This window comes from Acipenser ruthenus, chromosome 1, assembly GCF_902713425.1.
Source record: "Acipenser ruthenus chromosome 1, fAciRut3.2 maternal haplotype, whole genome shotgun sequence".
Lineage (NCBI taxonomy): Eukaryota > Metazoa > Chordata > Actinopteri > Acipenseriformes > Acipenseridae > Acipenser > Acipenser ruthenus.
The window spans coordinates 68,737,539-68,754,980 of record NC_081189.1 but is presented as its reverse complement, the minus strand read 5'-3'; the positions used below and the strand labels follow the sequence as shown (position 1 = coordinate 68,754,980).

Genomic DNA, 17,442 nt, shown 5'->3' with positions numbered 1-17,442 from the left:
GAATATAGTCTTTACTGATTCAACACTTTGCGTTGTTTATCCCATACTAATACTTGGTCTGGACGTTCTCGTTTTGTCATTGTTTGTTATCTCCACCTTCACCAGGGCTGAGGGTCCAACAAAGCTTGACATTGGGGAGCCTTACTTTGAGGGCACATCGATCACGACCAAGGGGGAACCCCAAGACAAAACCGTACTGCAATGCAGTCTCATCTCTAGGCTAGTGATTTTTCCCCCAAACTTCACTAACTTGCCTCTCGTAACAACCTACCATATAATATTCGTTAACAGCTCCTTAAGTCTCTTGATGATTTTTCTTTCAATAATTGGTAGTTCACTGAAAATGAAGTATTTTTGCAAAAGTTTAAATTTATATAGTTACTGAACAGTTTAGCAAATGATACTATTTTGAGCAACTAAAATTTGAATACTGCCCTTGGATTTGTGCCGGTCTTAGGCAAACCAATGAGAGAAATTAGTTTCTAAATCACGAAATTAGAACATTAATTGAACAGCCTTCATATTTTCAACATGCCTTTCTGATTTCTTAGAAGGCTTAAATGTAAACTGGCTTAAAAAAAACACAGAAGAAAATAAAACCAAAGACTTAAATAACAAAAGGTATTTATTACTTCAAGTGTTAATGGTAAAAAACAAAGTTCAGCACAGCTGTTGCATTTGTAAATCACTAGAAGTCATACCTGTATTAAGTACTACATTCCTAGTACAGTACACAGATGTGAAACAGTCATTTTAATTACTAGAGAGTTTATACAGTACATTTAATAAAGACCCGTAAAATAAAACCAGACAAAAAAAACAAAAACAAAAAAAACTACTATTTAAATGTAATGGAATATAAAGGTGTTCAGTTGACAGTTTTAAATTTCTTTCTCCTTCCACGGCCATCTGGGGTCCCATCTGCCTTACGTTTTTGGAGCTGATTGGAGAGAAGCACAAAAATTGCTTTAGGTCAGACAATTAACCCATAATATTGGCACTCACTCACTGCTGTAACAGTTGGTATAAACTGTACCTAGGATAATTAAGAATAACTCACAGAGGAAGGTCGTGGTCCTCGTTTTTTCTTCTCTGCTTTCTCTTTCTCCTCTAGTTCCATGTTCTCCCTCTCGATCAGAGTGATTAAGGTGTTGCAACGCCTTTGCAGTTCCTATGGGAGAAAAAGCACACATTCAGAAAAGGCTTGACATAGCTTATGTTGAAATGTGTTGCAGAGAACAATAAGACATGCCTAATGGTTTTCCCCCCTCTGGTACTACTAGAACAGAGTTAGAAGTTAGTGTTACAGGTGCAGAGGTAGCTCATAACAGGAACTGCCGTAGTTTATTTGGTTTGGTAAAACAGTCACCTTCTTGCCCTGTTAAATGCAAGCTGCTGGTGGTGGTGGTTTTGTATAGATGCAGAGGGTTAAAAAGGTCTTAAACCCTGACCCTGATCTCACCATAGCTGTCCTGGATTTGAGGAACCAGTCAAATCTGAACTGTGGAGAGTTACGAATGCACTGCCTCAGCTCGTCATAAACACTCTCCTTATCGAAGCCCAGCTTGTGCAGCATGCAGATCAAGAAACGGTCTTCCTCCTCTGTGTAATTCTTTCCTTTGTTAGTGCCATAGGATATTCTCAGCTGGTGGAAGGGAGCCTTGTAACGGCCAATCTGATATTGGGGAAAAAAAGATTAGTGGAGCAATAGTACTATATTGTACACAGCAATAGCTACGGGGGGTGGGAAAAGGATTGCCATATTTGTATACAAATATAAAATGCATCAGCAATTGAGTCACAGTTCTCACACACACACACAATTAGTTCTACAATCTCATCACACATTCACATATAAGTATAATTTATATTGATTCAACTTGGGCAAGCAGTACAACTTACCTTGGAGTCAAGTGCTTTTTTGATGCTGATCCTCCTTTGAATCCTGGCTTCCCCCCTTTCAATTTGTGCCATGATCTTCTCAATGTCCTGTAGCTCATTGCACCTCTCCCAGAAAACAGCTAAGGGAATGGATTAATTAGATTTGAAACAGTGATTACTGGAGCAAGGGTTCACAAGCAAACAACAAATAGCTGTGCTGTTAGCTGGGCTTCAGGTGAGGGAAGAGAAAATAAATGCCACTGGTAATACTAACCAATATGGAATATTAGCAGAACCTATTAGTTTTGAAACAGATGGGTGGTCATAAAGTTTGTGTCTTGATGCAATAGTGATTGGTTTTCACGAGACAGACACTTACCCGAGTACTCCATCACTTCCTCTGGAGATTTGCCTTCTACTTCCCGTGCAATATTCTCAATATCATCCCGTCCCCATTTCTCATTCGCCTTGATGAACTGGTTAAAATCCCTTTTGTTCCAAATAGTGAAACCCTGCAAACATAGAGGAAAAGTTGTGAAGGGGGGTGTGGCACAACATTCATTTTGTGAACATTCTGATTTTTTGCAGGCTTTACCTGGGTGAGGAGTTTCTCTTTTTCATCCAATTCTTCTTCATTAAGAGGCTCTGCTTCGTCAATCTTGCTCTGTTCCTCTTTCTGTGCCTGAACTGCATTGGGCACTTCAGGATTTCTAGGGACCTGGCAAAAAAATTAACAAAATCTTTTCACTTGGCAACAGATAAAGCATTGTTACTCCTTAAGACAACGTGTTCACAGAAATTATAAAACCAAAAAAAGTCTTAGGAATTCCAATTTGTACACTGAAGGCACCATGTTATTTCACACCACATTCTATTATGGACAGCAACATACCTTATAGCCAATAGTTTTTCTGTAGTAAAGGATCTCTTTTTCCAGCAGCTCAAACAAACGAGGAGGGAAGAACTGAAAGTCTTGGACGTTGGGTTGCTTGGGAGGACGTGGAGCCTTAAGGAGAAAAAGAAGTTCACTGTAACGAAGTCACAACATTCCAAGTGTATTCCCAATGCGTAACACCACATGTGGATTTGGGATGAAATAGGCCTACTATAGGCCAATCTCCAACCTACCACTCTTAGAGAAGGTTCTAGAGTGAGTTGTTGCAATTATATTACAAAAATGTCTAACTCAATGGTATATTTGAAAAGTTTGTCTGGTTTTCATGCTGCACATAGCACCGAGATGGCCCTTGTCAGAGTTGTGAATTATCTGCCGATAAGCCCGGACTCAGGCTTTCCATCAGTTTTAATTATTCTAGATCAAAGTGCTGCCTTTGATACTGTATACCATTCCATCCTACTGAATCATCTTGAAAGCACTGTAGGAAAGTCTGGCCTTGTCCTATCCTGGTTCAAATCTTATCTTTGATAGGTTTCAGTTCGTCTCTATTGGGGAGGTAAAATCGGCATTATCGGAAGTTGTCTTTGGTGTTCCACAGGGCTCCATTCTAGGTCCCTTGTTGTTTTCATTATATATGCTACCGTTAGGTGACATTATCCGCAGACACGGAGTGAACTTCCATTGCTATGCTGATGACACCCAGCTATATTTGTTACTAAAGCCAGGAATTTCTTCTGCCTGGGTGTGAATAGCTACTTGCCTTAGACATCCAGCATTGGATGTCACAGAATTTTCTAATGCTGAATTCAGATAAAACATAGGTTATACTAGTGGGCTCACAGAACCAACTAAAAGGAAATGTGGGATTACAGGCGCTCAACCCTTGCAGTCTCATCAAAACTTAAACTAAAAAACAAAGAGCTTGGGGGTCATCTTTTATCCTGATCTCTCATTTGAGACTCATTAAGGAAGTTACTAAAGTATCTTTTTACCATTTGAGAAATATAGCCAAACGTAGACCAATTATTTCCGTATCTAATGCTGAGAGACTAATGCATGCCTTTGTTTCATCTAGAATTGATTACTGTAATGCACTTTTTTCTGGTGTCCCAAAATGTGCGGTATTCTGCTTGCAGCTTGTTCTGACTTGCTAGAATTCTGACTAACACCATGACAAGTGAACATATTACCCGTTTTGGCCTTTTTACACTGGCTCCCTGTGCAGTATAGAATTGATTTTTAGAATTTGCTGTTAACTTACAAGACCCTGAATGGATTAGCACCTAGTTATTTGCAGGAGTTACTGACCCCGTATCTTCCAAACCGCACTCTGAGATCACAGGATGCGGGGCTGCTGGTTATTCCTAGGGTCAACAAAAGCAACACGGGAGGTAGGGCTTTTTCTTGTAGAGCTCCTTAATTATGGAATGCTCTGCCTTCGTTTGTCAGGGAAGCTGGGACCATTACAATTTTCCAGTCAAAATTAAAAATGCACTTTTATGAAATGGCTTTCTTACCTTAGTGGGTTTTAATGTAACTTTAAAATATTGCTGCTTTTGTATTGTGTACAGTTTAAATATGTTATTTAAATGGTCTAATTGTGACAGTTGTGTGTGTGACATGCTATACAAATGTACTTTGGTCTTTTTTTCTGCTATGTACTGTACAGTGCTTTACGATACTTTTGTATAAAAAGCGCTATATAAATGCAATAAAAAAAAATAAGCCTACCTTGGGTACTTTAGGTTCACTGACACGCAGGGCCTCTCTGAAGTAAGCATCGACAGCATAGTTTGCTTTTCGTTCTCGTTTGGGCGGCTCAATCCACTCTGTAAAGGCCATCTGTGGCAAGATGATCAGAAATTGGGCACCTTTGGATTATTACTTAACATATGCTTTACAGACTTGCAGAAAGATCAATGCATAGATGGGATGAATACCATCTCAAACACTTTAAAATACCTTCTTTTTCTCCCTGTAGTCTTCTCCTTCAAAATTGTACACACTGTTATCTGTTTCCATAGTAAAGTTCCTCAGAGAACTTTCACCCATCTTCATCATCTTCTCTTTCATCTCTGCAGTCTGAAAGGAAGGTAAATAAGTGTGAATATCCTCCTCTTTTCATGGGTTGCTTAAAAAACTCAATCTCCTAACCAAAACCCAACTCTGTACTGTTCCTTTAAAGCAGGGGAGTCAAACTGGAGGGCCGCAGTGTCTTCTGGCTTTTGTTCCACCCGAGCTTTCAATTACTTAATTGGTCTAATTATGTGATTAACTGGACACATTTAACACTTCCTCTTCGCGCCTCAAAATGTTTCATAGGTAGTGTACCTTGAATCAAGTGCATTTTTAAAAACCATAAACTGTAAAAAGACCTTGAAAAATATTAAATGTCAAATTCAACAAATAATTTGATCAATTATGTTAATTGAGATCTTAAGTTTGAATGAAAACCAGAAAGACCCTGCGGCCCTCGAGGACTGGAGTTTGACACCCCTGATTTAACGTGTACATCCTCAGATACCTTCTTTTCTCCTCTTTCCAGAATGGCATCAACATCCTCGTCTGTGATCTCGCTATCCTTTGATGCAAACACATGGGTAGCACCGTGCCGGATAATTGACAACATTTCATCTTTACCAAGTTTGTTCAAGTTTTGGTCAACTAATCTTCCTAAGAAGTGGAGAAAAATATATAAATTTAAATGTTCAACTATACAAGCAAAAGCCACTGAAACACCTGAAAGCTGCTTCAGGGTCTTATGTGGCATTTAAACAAAACAGCTCAAGCAGGGAATGGGATACTGCAAAGTTCTGTGTTCAGCACCCTCAGTGGGGACTCAGTAGTAATAGTCTATTTTGACAGAAAAAGAAAATAAAAAACAGGGTCAAAACAAAGGACTGCCAACACATTCGCGTCTGTGAATGGCTTAAACATAACCACATAGTTAAACATTCCAGATGTAGTCTTGAGCAGCACTCCGGTGAAGTTCAGGTTTACCTTGCTGAATGACAATGGAATCCAGCCTGAGTTTCATCTCAGCTCGTTCTACAATTCTCTCCTCTACAGTGTTATCCGTGATGAACCGGAAAACCCGGACTTGCTTTTTCTGACCAATTCTATGGGCTCGATCCTAAGGGGGGAATGCAGATTTAGTACAAATATTCGACACAAAGATTTGAACTAAACCTTCATTACTGTTACTATCTTACCATAGCTTGAAGGTCTACTTGGGGATTCCAGTCAGAATCATAGATTATGACAACATCTGCAGTGGCGAGGTTGATTCCAAGACCACCTGCACGAGTACTCAACATGAACAGAAACTTGGAGCTGTTTGGAGCATTGAAAGCATTGATGGAATTCTTTAAAGAAAAAAAAAAAAAAGTTAAATAAATAAGTTACTTTGAAAAGCATTAAGCAACGGCACAATCTACTTTTAAGCTTACCTGTCTCTCTTCATGTGCTGTTTGACCATCAAGTCGGCAATACCCATAGTTTCTCCACATGCAGTAATCCTCCAAGATGTCCAGCATCCTGGTCATCTGGCTAAAGATCAGCACACGAGAACCTGGAAAGAATAACCACCATAAGAAAACTACAATGGTGTTGACACACACAAGTAACTGTCCTTTCCCGCAAATGTTGCTAATTAGGTACATATACAAAACTGAGCAGCGACTGTCATGGGAAGGTTCAATATTGGCTCCTTTTAGACTGGTCACATTAGTGACTACCGAAATGGTTTTGAGAAGGGCCTTAAATAAATGGCTGGCCGTTACAGCAACAATTACTCCCAGAGGTTAATTATTCTTTTTTTTTTGTAAATGTATTTAAACATGCATCAGAACATTTGCATCAATTGAAAGTCTAGAAAAATATTAAAATATAGTAAAGGGAGTCTAACCACTTCACTAAAGCATGATGTCACTAGCATCCAATGCACAGCGTTACCTGTACATGTCTTCAGAGCAACTGGGTATGTGTATAAAGAAAACCAATGTATTCTTCTTGTACAGAGAATAACTTTGTATTGTTGTTTCAGGTCATCATATCCTGCCAACTAAGTTTAAAGTTGCAACCATTAACATGTCCCCTGTGACACACTGCCCATACTGGACGCAAGTAATACTACATTTGCTCCAAGAGTCCTTATCCAACAGATTTATCAATAGCAGTGAGAAGGGGAAAAAACATACCACACACACACACACACACACACACACACAACAGTAACAAGATTTATTAACTCATTTTAAGCAAAAAAGTAATACAAGCAAAGTTAGGTTGGATATCAACAGTATAAAACTGTGCACACACTGACCTTGCTCTTTCATTTTGGGCAGCAGCTTGTCCAGCACCACCATCTTCCCACTGTTGACCACCAAGTGCATGTCAGTGGTGTATGGGGGCCCGGGCTCAGCTCCATCAAACAGGTACGGGTGGTTACAGCACTTTCGCAGCTGCATCAGCACGTTCAGCAGCCTCATTTTGTCCATCTTCCCAGCAGAGTTTAAAATGTCAATATCCTTCATTAAAATCTTGGTGTACCTGTTCAAATCAATAGTAGTTAGATGGCTGGACAAACTTTTGCAGCAAAGTAGATCCAAATGCATTTCAGTTCTTGCCACTTACCATTCTCGTTGCATTTTGCTGAGGCCCACGTACATCTTCACTTCTTTCTTGGGGAGCAAACTCTTTTCTACTTCAGCCTTAATTCTCCTGAGCAAAAAAGGTCGCAATACCTTGTGCGTGGGAAGAGGGGAAACTAATGTTTTTAAAATGCAAAATAAGAAGCTTTAATTAAGTATAAGATTTCTTTAGACTTACAATATGCAAACGCTCAACAAGCTTCTGGTCCCCAAGACAATTGTTGGTATCAAACCATGAATCAAAATCCTAGAAAAAATAAATGGGAATTAATAGAACAAACAGCTACCCATGTAAAACCCCACATTCTGTAGACTCAAGTTAATAGATAAATCCTGCCTTTATATGTAGTTCATCTATGTGTACACTACTCTACCTGTTAATAATCACGCAGGATCCAATCAATTTAAGAGGAATCAATTTCTACTTCTATAGGCAACATTGTACGACACCAAATTAAAATTACAGCATGAACTAAAAAGTATGAAACGTACTTCTGAGGAGTTGAACACATCAGGCAAAAGGAAGTTCAAAAGAGCCCAAAGCTCATGCAGGTTGTTCTGAAGAGGCGTTCCTGTTAACAGCAGCCTGTTGGTTGTCTTGAACTCCCGTACTATTTCTGAGAGCTGCAAATGACAAGTGCAGAAAATACAGTACAGTCAAAATCACTTAAACGGCTGTATACTGAACTGTTAAACATCAAATCTCTGGGGTACACACCTTCGATTTTTCATTTTTGATCCTGTGGGCCTCATCTATCACAAGGTATCTCCAGTTAAACTTCTTGAAGACAGATTTCTCTTTGATCAGCATTTCATAGGAGGTCACACAGACATCCCACTCCCCTGGAAGAAGCACATCACGAACAAAAGCTGCCTGCAAAACAGAGGGCATGGAATAACATAGCGAAAGCTTATTTTGTACAGGTAATCAAGTGCATATTCTCAGTGTTCACAACAATTAATTTTCTTGTCATTTTTGGTGATTGTTTACTGTTAAGTTTGTTCATACACTTAAAACCCCTTTTTGTTCTCTAGATTTTAATATTTAATCTGAAATTGTTCAATGGAAGAGAAAGAGACTTGGCCAACAATGAATACTTATTACTGTATGCATTTGTATAACCTGGTTAGAACAAACACGCTTTACGGGAATGGGCCACATAGCGCTCAGCATTAGATAAACATGCGTAGTTTAAAAGGAAAAATGTAGTCTTTGTAAATAAAGATGAAGGCTATGATGTCACACACCAATATCGAAACAATGTATGCCTGGACTACAAAATACTAGCCATATAAGAAATACTTTCATTGACAACATATTTCTCCATTGGTTATATATATATTAAATCATAACCCTGCAAGGCTGTACACACTCTTTGGTCCTTGTCTCCAATGAGGCAGACAGCCCGCAGCGATGGGACCCATCGTTTAAACTCGTTCATCCAGTTGTACAGCGTAGACTTGGGGACCAACACCATGTGCGGACCTGGAACATTTCTGTAGTGCTTCATGTACCCAAGCAGAGAAATGGTTTGCAAGGTTTTCCCCAGACCCTATATAGAAAACAAAACAGATCAACATAGTAGATTAAATATAAAGATTTTTGCAATTCAAAGTTGATTAGAAACCCCAAGTGACAAGTTACTGGTTTGACTTCTATAGCTCAAAATGATCCGACACACACAAATTCATGAAGTACATCAAAATTACCATTTCATCCGCAAGGATACCATTGATGCCATTCTCATACAGTGAAATCAGCCAGTTCAACCCACGAATCTGGTAATCTCTCATTGTCCCACATTTAACATCTGTTTAAAAATAAATTGTAAATTAAACACACACAAGAATATGCAAACAGAACTACATTAAGATCTTTCTTTCTAGGTATTAGGTTTCAACAATAAATTGAGTCCCAACAGCAAAAACGGGTTTGGTTAATTCCCCTTTCAATAAGGATGCACACCTCAGAGCATCTTATGTGACTTATGCCGACTTTGGGTTACTGTTCTGTAGACAACCCTTTCTAGCCACCTAGTACACAAGCATCACTGAAAAGCAGTATTTCCAATGTGTTGATAGATGAAAAGGTGCACTCACAGGAGGGAGACTCGTCAAAGCGGGTGCAGACGTTGGTAGCTTTGCTGTTCTCAGTCAGGAGCTCCTCGTCCTCTTCCTGTTCGGTTCGACGATGACGATTACTACAGATAGAGAAATGTATAAAGTCTTCCGGATAGAGAAGCCTTTCCACACTCAGTTGCTTAAACACCCGTATTTTATGTTCCCTGAGGAGTAACACTGCTGTATATGGGTTAACTTACTCTCCGGCAGACAGAAGGTTCTGTTTCTCATCTTTCTTTACGCGGGGGCGGCCAGGCTTCATTTTCAGAGGCGAGGTTGGAGTTTTCTGAGCAGCAGGCTGAATGAAGTGAGCGAAGACTTCAGTCTGTTTCAGCAAGTACTCAAATCGGTTTGACCGGTCAGCCAGCTGTTGATAGACCAGAAAATTTTTTAGCAGGAAATACCCATTTTGCCATTCAAACTTTAGCCACAGTGAAGACTAGAAACTGCAAAGGCAAAAGGAATCAATTTTGTGAAGCACAATATTAAAACGCAAGGGGTTAACTCCTGGTGTTTTGGCTAGAATGTAAATATATTCTTTTCTGTTCTTGAAGCATTACTATCCTCCTATGTAGTGTACACTGTGACCATGGATGCATCCACTTTGCAAATTACATTTGATCCCAAAGGAGTAACACTACATCAGAAATACTTTGAGTACGTAAGCATGCATCCACCTTGCCTCAAGCCTAATAAACATATAGGATAATTAAAAATCAGTGCAAGAAAATTTACTTAATACGATTTTCAAAGTGGATTAAATTAATACAGTAGCTTAACTATACATCCCAGAAGTGTGCACTGTAAGCACAATTGCCTTGAATTAATAAACTATTTTTGATATACGTGCATGTCTGGATTAATCACTTGGATTAATTTTGGTTGAGCACACAGCATGCAGGACAGCGTGTTGAACTTGTGACTGAAGCAACGTCCGGCCATGCCGCACATAGAACAAAGGAGATAAGGTGAGGTTATTGCTTAAGTGAACTTTAAATTAACCCGACACAAAGGGGGAGGGGGCCCACAGCATGAACTATAGATCGTAGCAGTCCAGCAGGATCTATGGAGAAGGAGGAACTGGAACGAACACAGAAATGGATCATGAGACGATTTGGACATGCAGAAGCAGGACGAGGCAAACAATTGCCCAGCACGTGGAAGACAGTCAGAAGGTACAGTAATAAATAGGTCTTTCTTCAAAAGTCCTATATAAAAACTGTCAACTTGCAGCCAGTATTTCAAATTGGTTTCAGAGTCTCACAGGGCTCCATAACAGAAGTTGGCTTGAAGCTGTATACCTCAGGACTGCAAGAAGATTCTGTATCCGGCAATAAAAGACTCCTGCTGGAAGGAAAGAGACATCCGTAGGCAGTTTACCTACGTGTCAATAAGAACCATTCCCGGCTTTGACTAGCTTCTGTTCAGCTGTAAAAACACAGCAGATAGAGACTGTGTCTGCCTTTAGGCGAAGCATTCAAAGAAAGAAGGAAGCACACAAGCTGTGCGTGATACCCCCACTTGGGTTTTGAAGATAAAGGAGACCCAACTTGGATTTGAAGATTTGTTGCAACAAAGTGAACACTGAACTACAACAGAAGATTTATTCTACAGACTTTTGGGTCTTCAAGGAGCCCTTGAGTATAAATTTTATTACCTTTCCCTAGTGGAACTAAAGTAATTGTAGGTGCAACCACAAAGTTGTTAAAATAGTTAGGTTAATTTGCACTTTTAATGCGCGCATAAAAAGCCTCAGTGTTTGAACCTTGTTAAAAGTAACTATAAGCTGCTTAACTCATACTAAGTGTTTGGTTGAAAGTATACTTCTGTTATTGTTATTAAACAATTGTAGTCCAGCGTTAGCTGTGATATATTACTAATGGAACTGTACTTGAATAAGGGTTGTTTTGAATGAAAGCAATAGAGGCAGAAGCACTGTCTGTGTAGCTCAGCAGGAAACTATCAGCAGTGTGACATCATCATAAGCTGGAAAATCCATGCAGGCTCGACTGACTGATACAGAAGAGTTAGGGTACTGTGTTAGAATGAAATGTTAAACCTTTGGGCACTGCATGTCTTAAACACACTCGATTGGCTATTGCTAGGTAGCTCTTTGTTTCTCTTAACCAATAGGATTTCCTCGATGTCCAAACTGATATACGCAAAGCAGGTGATTGATACCTCCGCGGCAGTGCAGCATTTATATCCAGAAAAAAAAAATTATATATATATTTTAGGGTCCTAAAGCTAGAAGAGTGAAGTGCGTGAGATTATGAAGTAAGCATGTGCAGTGCTGCGCGGCCTGGTTTTGGTGCGCGGCACCCGCCAGATTGCTGTGCAGCTTAGAGGGAACATTGCTCCCTACATCCCTACCCGACCTCTCCGCCTGCACTAGAAGACTGGCTGTACCTCCTCTACGCTCCCCTGCCTCCAGAGCCTGCTCCTTCTCCACCCTCGCCCTGCATTGGTGGAACGACCTTCCTATGGATGTCAGGACTGTCCAGTCCCTGACCACCTTCCGGCGCCTCCTCAAGACACACCTCTTCAGACAACACCTGTAAAACTCAACTCTTCCCTTCCGGACAATATAGCACTCTGCCTTTAATGCACTTTAACTTGCACTTATCTGCTCCCTATTTTTACTGTATTTAATCCTGCACGTAACCCAGTCTGTAGTATTTTGTATTTCACTTGCACTTGTATCTAACCCTGATGTAACTATCAACACTGTTATCTGCTCTTGAACTGCCCCAATATCAAATCGTACTGTTTTGTATTTGCTCTTATTAGGACTGAAGTCATTGTATTTTATATCTTGCTCTTAACTGTACTGTAATTCTTGATATGTATTTTTTATATAGAACTGTAAGTCACCCTGGGTAAGGGCATCTAAGAATTATTAATAATTCTAACAATAATAATAATAATAATAATAATAATAATAATAATAATAATAATAATAATAGCAGCATCCTGAAACCAACAGCAGCATAAGCATAAGATATTTTTCAATTACCGCGCACATTGGTTTCATACTCTTGTAAGTACAGCTTGAAGTTTTGTTTTCCTTTTAACAGTTTGCCTTTAAGTCTTAAGCCGCTACATTCTAATTACGAGAACATTGTTAAATTAGCGGGAAAGAACACAACACGAAACTGACACATTGGAAGCTACCTAGTTCCCAGGCAAGTGCGAGAACGGAATGCAAGTTAATGTAGCATCTGGGGGAAGAGATTAATGTCATTGCTTGCTCTTGTGTTCGAATAATGAAGAAAGTGAAAAAAAGAATCCACAAGTCAATCAGGATATCAAGTTAAAAAGAAGCGACTTTGTTTAGGAATTAAGTTTCATTAAGATATTGAATTGGCTCAAAACACGGTTACGTGAACAAAAATAAAAACTTAACTTCAAGCCCTAGTTCCTTCCGTTTCAAAATGCTGTATCTGCATCTTTCTAGTGCCGAAATTGAGCAGATTTTCTGGCACTTACTGTCTTTACAAGTTTAATAACTTTAATTCTGTCATCTAGGGAGGACTTTGTTTCGCCACGTTTCTCTCTTCTTTTACAAGAGAGCGCTAAATTGGTTACTGTATTCCTTTGAATTTAGAACATACCATTTAAAACCATATTTCTTATAACTTAATACAGGTTTGAGTCCGTTGCTGGGCAAGAGCATTGTGGTCGCTGATCGCATTAGACAGGTGGTCACTTAATACAGTTAAATAAACACACAAATATCATTGGGAAGAATTTAAAGTGGTCACTTAGACCAGGTGGTCGCTAAATAAAGGTGGTTGCATAAGTAGGTTTGACTATTTTAATTATTCAAATTAATTGTTTAAATTGATTATTAAACAAACTACTGTGATTAGCCCCACAGCATATAAAAAATGCTTAAATCTGGCATTGGTACACGTGCTGTGCCTCTGCTTGGTATTCATACTGGATTTGAAACAAGGAACCAGTACAAGTAGTATATTTACTGTATTCACAATGATCAATAAGCATCAATAAGAGTAGCTGTTTACTCTTAGTTTTGCTGCATTACTTGAGAGATGGTAGACACCAGGGGATCACGATGTGCAGTTTTGTGTATGTTCGTGTCTTTTCACATTAATAAGTATAGGCCAATTGGTTTCATGCTTTCTTGGGGGAACTGAATGTGCAACAGGGTACCCAAAGAATCCTGCATTGCCTGTATACTTAAGAACTTTCACAGAACGGTGGCTCAATGTAGCATCAGTCAGAACAAATGTCATTTGCATTGTTACTAAATTAATATTTTGAGTAATTTAGATAATTTGTTGCATGGTTTAAAAGGTACTGGAGAAGCAAGTAGGGTACATGATAGATAAATAGATTGTATCCATTTTTTTTTTCATAAACACCCTTGTAAATTGGCAGAATATTCCCAGATATTTAATTGCTTTTAAACTGTAAATTGCGATCATTTCTGCCTTACCAACCTGCTGAAACTCTGCAGTTGCCCAACAGCATACTGACCATGACCAGACCAAACCAAACCAATGGGAAACACCTAATTCATGCACTTAATCTCACACAAAGATGAAGTGCATGACCTGGATGCCAAATGCAAAGAAAAACACACTTTATGGTGTTCACAAAAAACAAGCAGAATCTAGGAATGTTCTAGAGAGTTATCTTGGCATTTAAAAGTGAAATACTTAATACCCCTTGGCTGCAAATTCAAAATTGGAGACAGCCAGAACAAGTATGACTGACTGATGAGTTACCTAGAAAAATAAGCAAAGAGCAGAAAAGTCAGTCAAGAAACCAACTTCTCCCTTTCAGGGCACTTCGTTGGGTTTAAAATCCACTAAGAAATTAAACCTGCACTGCCAAATTTACCATTTTCTCTTCATAGGCTGGAAGGATTTCTGGAGCATCCTTCTGTTTGGTTGGAGAGGCATCTCCTTGTCCTTCTTCATGTGCAGATGTTTCTTCCTCCTTATCAAACAAGAACATATTAAAGTCATGGTTTGATTTTTATCGTCAAACAATTAATTACCAAGGCATTTATTTGACCTACTGTGTTAATTTGTATATGTATGGGGGTGAATTGTTGTGTTTTACCTTTTGCACACCAATGTATTTTTTTCAAATCTAGAATTTAAACCAAACATTACTACAACCTACAAGGCTGCAGTCCCCAGTGAACTTGTTTTAAAGAGTTAGATTTAGCAAAACATTTATATTACTTTGGTGTCAACTATGATGATTCTGGTGCCCAAACGGGCATGTGTTTCATCAGCCTTTCTGCTTTAAAACACAGGTACGGTTCAATGACTTAGGGTGGCAAGTTACTAATCGCGAATATGTTATGTATGCTATGGGTAAGACCTTTAATCATTCATGTAAACTATAGGTATACACATTCTATGCAGTACAAGATGGAAACATTAAGTGTTAAAGATGGTGAATACATCATTTTACAGACTTGTTTAAAACAATTAAATAAAGATACCAACACATGTATGATCATAAAGGCTTATGATTAGCCTATTGTATTAAAGCAATAGGCAAATTATAAATAAATAAAACAGAATAAAAACGAATTTCGTTTGTAGTCAAATATAACGCAATCTCAATGCAAAACAGTAATGATTCCTGTAACAGTAAAGCAGTTCGTGAAGTTGGAGCAGAAAGCAAAAATGTAAAGCAAGAGGAGAATAATAATCAGAGGATTTACTGTACTGTTTTGTACACTTTTCCTATTTATGCCACATAAAAATTGTAAAGAATAATGAACCCCCCCTTCCGTAACAGGAAGACAGGAACAGATTTGACTTACTGAGCGGTTTCACTCCCTTGTCGCTGTTGCGGACGATCGGGAGCTAGACTCAGCTAGGCCGATTAGAGGGGCATAAAAAAAAAATTCAACTTTTCAAAAGGTTAATTATTTAAAAACAAAAAAATGTTAACTATACGGGAAATTGTACCCAAACATTACACATGTAATTAAATTAGCTCAATTTTCCTCATAAGACGTCGCGGTAAAACACAAACACACACAGAGAAATGTTTCAAGCGAACAAGGATACGAAATAACACACTTTTTTTAGCTTCATTCAGCGGTCTTTAAACGACAGTGTAAATCAAAAAGTACGGCACCGTATATTGAACTTTAAAGCCAGCTTTCAGTTTTAGCTCCAGATCATATAGTTATAATACTTCGATCGAAAATTATCAAGGAAATGAAAAAGATATGAAAAACACCCACATCATGACACGCAAGCAACACTATCACTAGCATGGCGTATAAAAAACGTTATCAATCAGGCAAGTAACTTTATGTATGGATTTAATTTTACCTAAAACTACAAATGTAGGAAGACCGTTATATAACACTAAAACACACAGACTCTAAGGCACAGTTCCATATTACTTGTATTTTTTCAAACGACGAGACATTTCTTTTCTCTTGTTGTAAGGAGAACATGTTGTATTTTTGTTATAAATAGTTTCCACTGTTCACCTCATCTCCAGGTTCAGCTCCGGCTCCTGCTGTCTCCAGCCGCTGCTCTTGCTCCACGATGTTGTTCTCCGACTCGGACATGCTTTGTTTCTTTCTTTTCCGCTGGCTTCTTCTTTACAATCAAACGTTCAAAGTGAAGTCTTTTTGTTTTGCCTTCTGGATTATCCCAGCAAGAGCGCAGTAGTATTAATAATATTAATTTGAAATGACAATAACCACAGATAACCTGATATTACTATTATTACCAAACAACCCACCAAAACCACGCCGCTGCTGGTCATAAACCACCCGGCTTTTCAACACAGTCCCACCAACCAGTTTAATCGTCAAATACCGCGAGATCTGACAATCGACACTGTTTAAGGGACATCTCAGGGAAATACCATAGGCTTATTGGAAATATTGTTTTCGCAATTTTTCAGCCTCAGTTGTTTACAATTCAGTAAAATAACGTGCAGACCCAATGCTTAAAAAACACACGTAATCACAATAACGTTACTATATATGGAAAAGATAAGGTGTAGAATAAGGGAGAGATAACTGTACATACAGCTGAAAGAAGCTGCTTTACGTTTTTCTCATACACATTAGTGCAGTTATTTTATGCCAGCAAAAATCGTTTATTATAGAAATTATTTATAATAAGAAATGTACAAGGAATAAATTTCTAGAGAAAACAGTTTAAACTGCTCTGATAGAAAACACTAGTTAATTACCAATGCCTTCTCCAATCTCGAACGAGATACAGGAAGTGGGTCATGTGACGCAAAACTGACAAAAAGTTTCGCGGGGTTTTCTTTTTTTTTTTTTATCAACCAGTGTGCTCTAGTTCCTTATGGGAGGTAAAAGTAACACAGATTAAATAATGAATGACAATTCATTATATGTTAAATTTAAGCAAGTATCGAATACTGAATTTTAGCATAAAATAATAAATACTAGCATTAAATATTAAATTCATGTATCAAATGTTACATTTTAACATTAAATAATAAATTCAACATTGAACATTAAAAGTATTGAATGTTAAATATGAACATAAGAACATAAGAATGTTTACAAACGAGGAGGCCATTCGACCCATCTTGCTCGTTTGGTTGTTAGTAGCTTATTGATACCAGAATCTCATCAAGCAGCTTCTTGAAGGATCCCAGGGTGTCAGCTTCAACAACATTACTGGGGAGTTGGTTCCAGACCCTCACAATTGTCTGTGTAAAATAAGTGCCTTCTATAGTTTCTGTTCTGAATTCTCCTTTATCTAATCTCCATTTGTGACCCCTGGTCCTTGTTTCTTTTTTCAGGTCGAAAAAGTCACCTGGGTCGACATTGTCTATACCTTTTAGAATTTTGAATGCTTGAATCAGATCACCACGTAGTCTTCTTTTGTTCAAGAC

At 38.5% G+C, this 17,442-nt stretch overlaps 1 protein-coding gene and 1 non-coding gene across 2 annotated transcripts; both read right to left on the bottom strand.

Annotated features, from left to right (window-relative positions):
• Positions 1 to 607: 607 nt before the first annotated feature.
• Positions 608 to 16,407, bottom strand: LOC117420749 (SWI/SNF-related matrix-associated actin-dependent regulator of chromatin subfamily A member 5-like). The gene is made up of 24 exons (XM_034034350.3): positions 16,049 to 16,407; positions 14,422 to 14,520; positions 9,753 to 9,919; positions 9,532 to 9,632; positions 9,142 to 9,242; positions 8,805 to 8,984; positions 8,150 to 8,305; positions 7,924 to 8,055; positions 7,610 to 7,678; positions 7,415 to 7,524; positions 7,104 to 7,330; positions 6,229 to 6,350; positions 5,992 to 6,144; positions 5,780 to 5,912; positions 5,304 to 5,452; positions 4,742 to 4,861; positions 4,511 to 4,621; positions 2,774 to 2,887; positions 2,477 to 2,599; positions 2,261 to 2,393; positions 1,903 to 2,021; positions 1,463 to 1,675; positions 1,061 to 1,171; positions 608 to 940 (listed from the first exon to the last, which is right to left on the bottom strand). Exons 1-24 carry the CDS (start codon positions 16,127 to 16,129, stop codon positions 869 to 871), a joined length of 3,096 nt encoding a protein of 1,031 aa, XP_033890241.2. The 5' UTR covers positions 16,130 to 16,407; the 3' UTR covers positions 608 to 868.
• Positions 6,404 to 6,541, bottom strand: LOC117421587 (small nucleolar RNA SNORA16B/SNORA16A family). The gene has a single exon (XR_004547522.1). It is a non-coding gene; the product is annotated as a small nucleolar RNA SNORA16B/SNORA16A family (small nucleolar RNA).
• Positions 16,408 to 17,442: the final 1,035 nt, after the last annotated feature.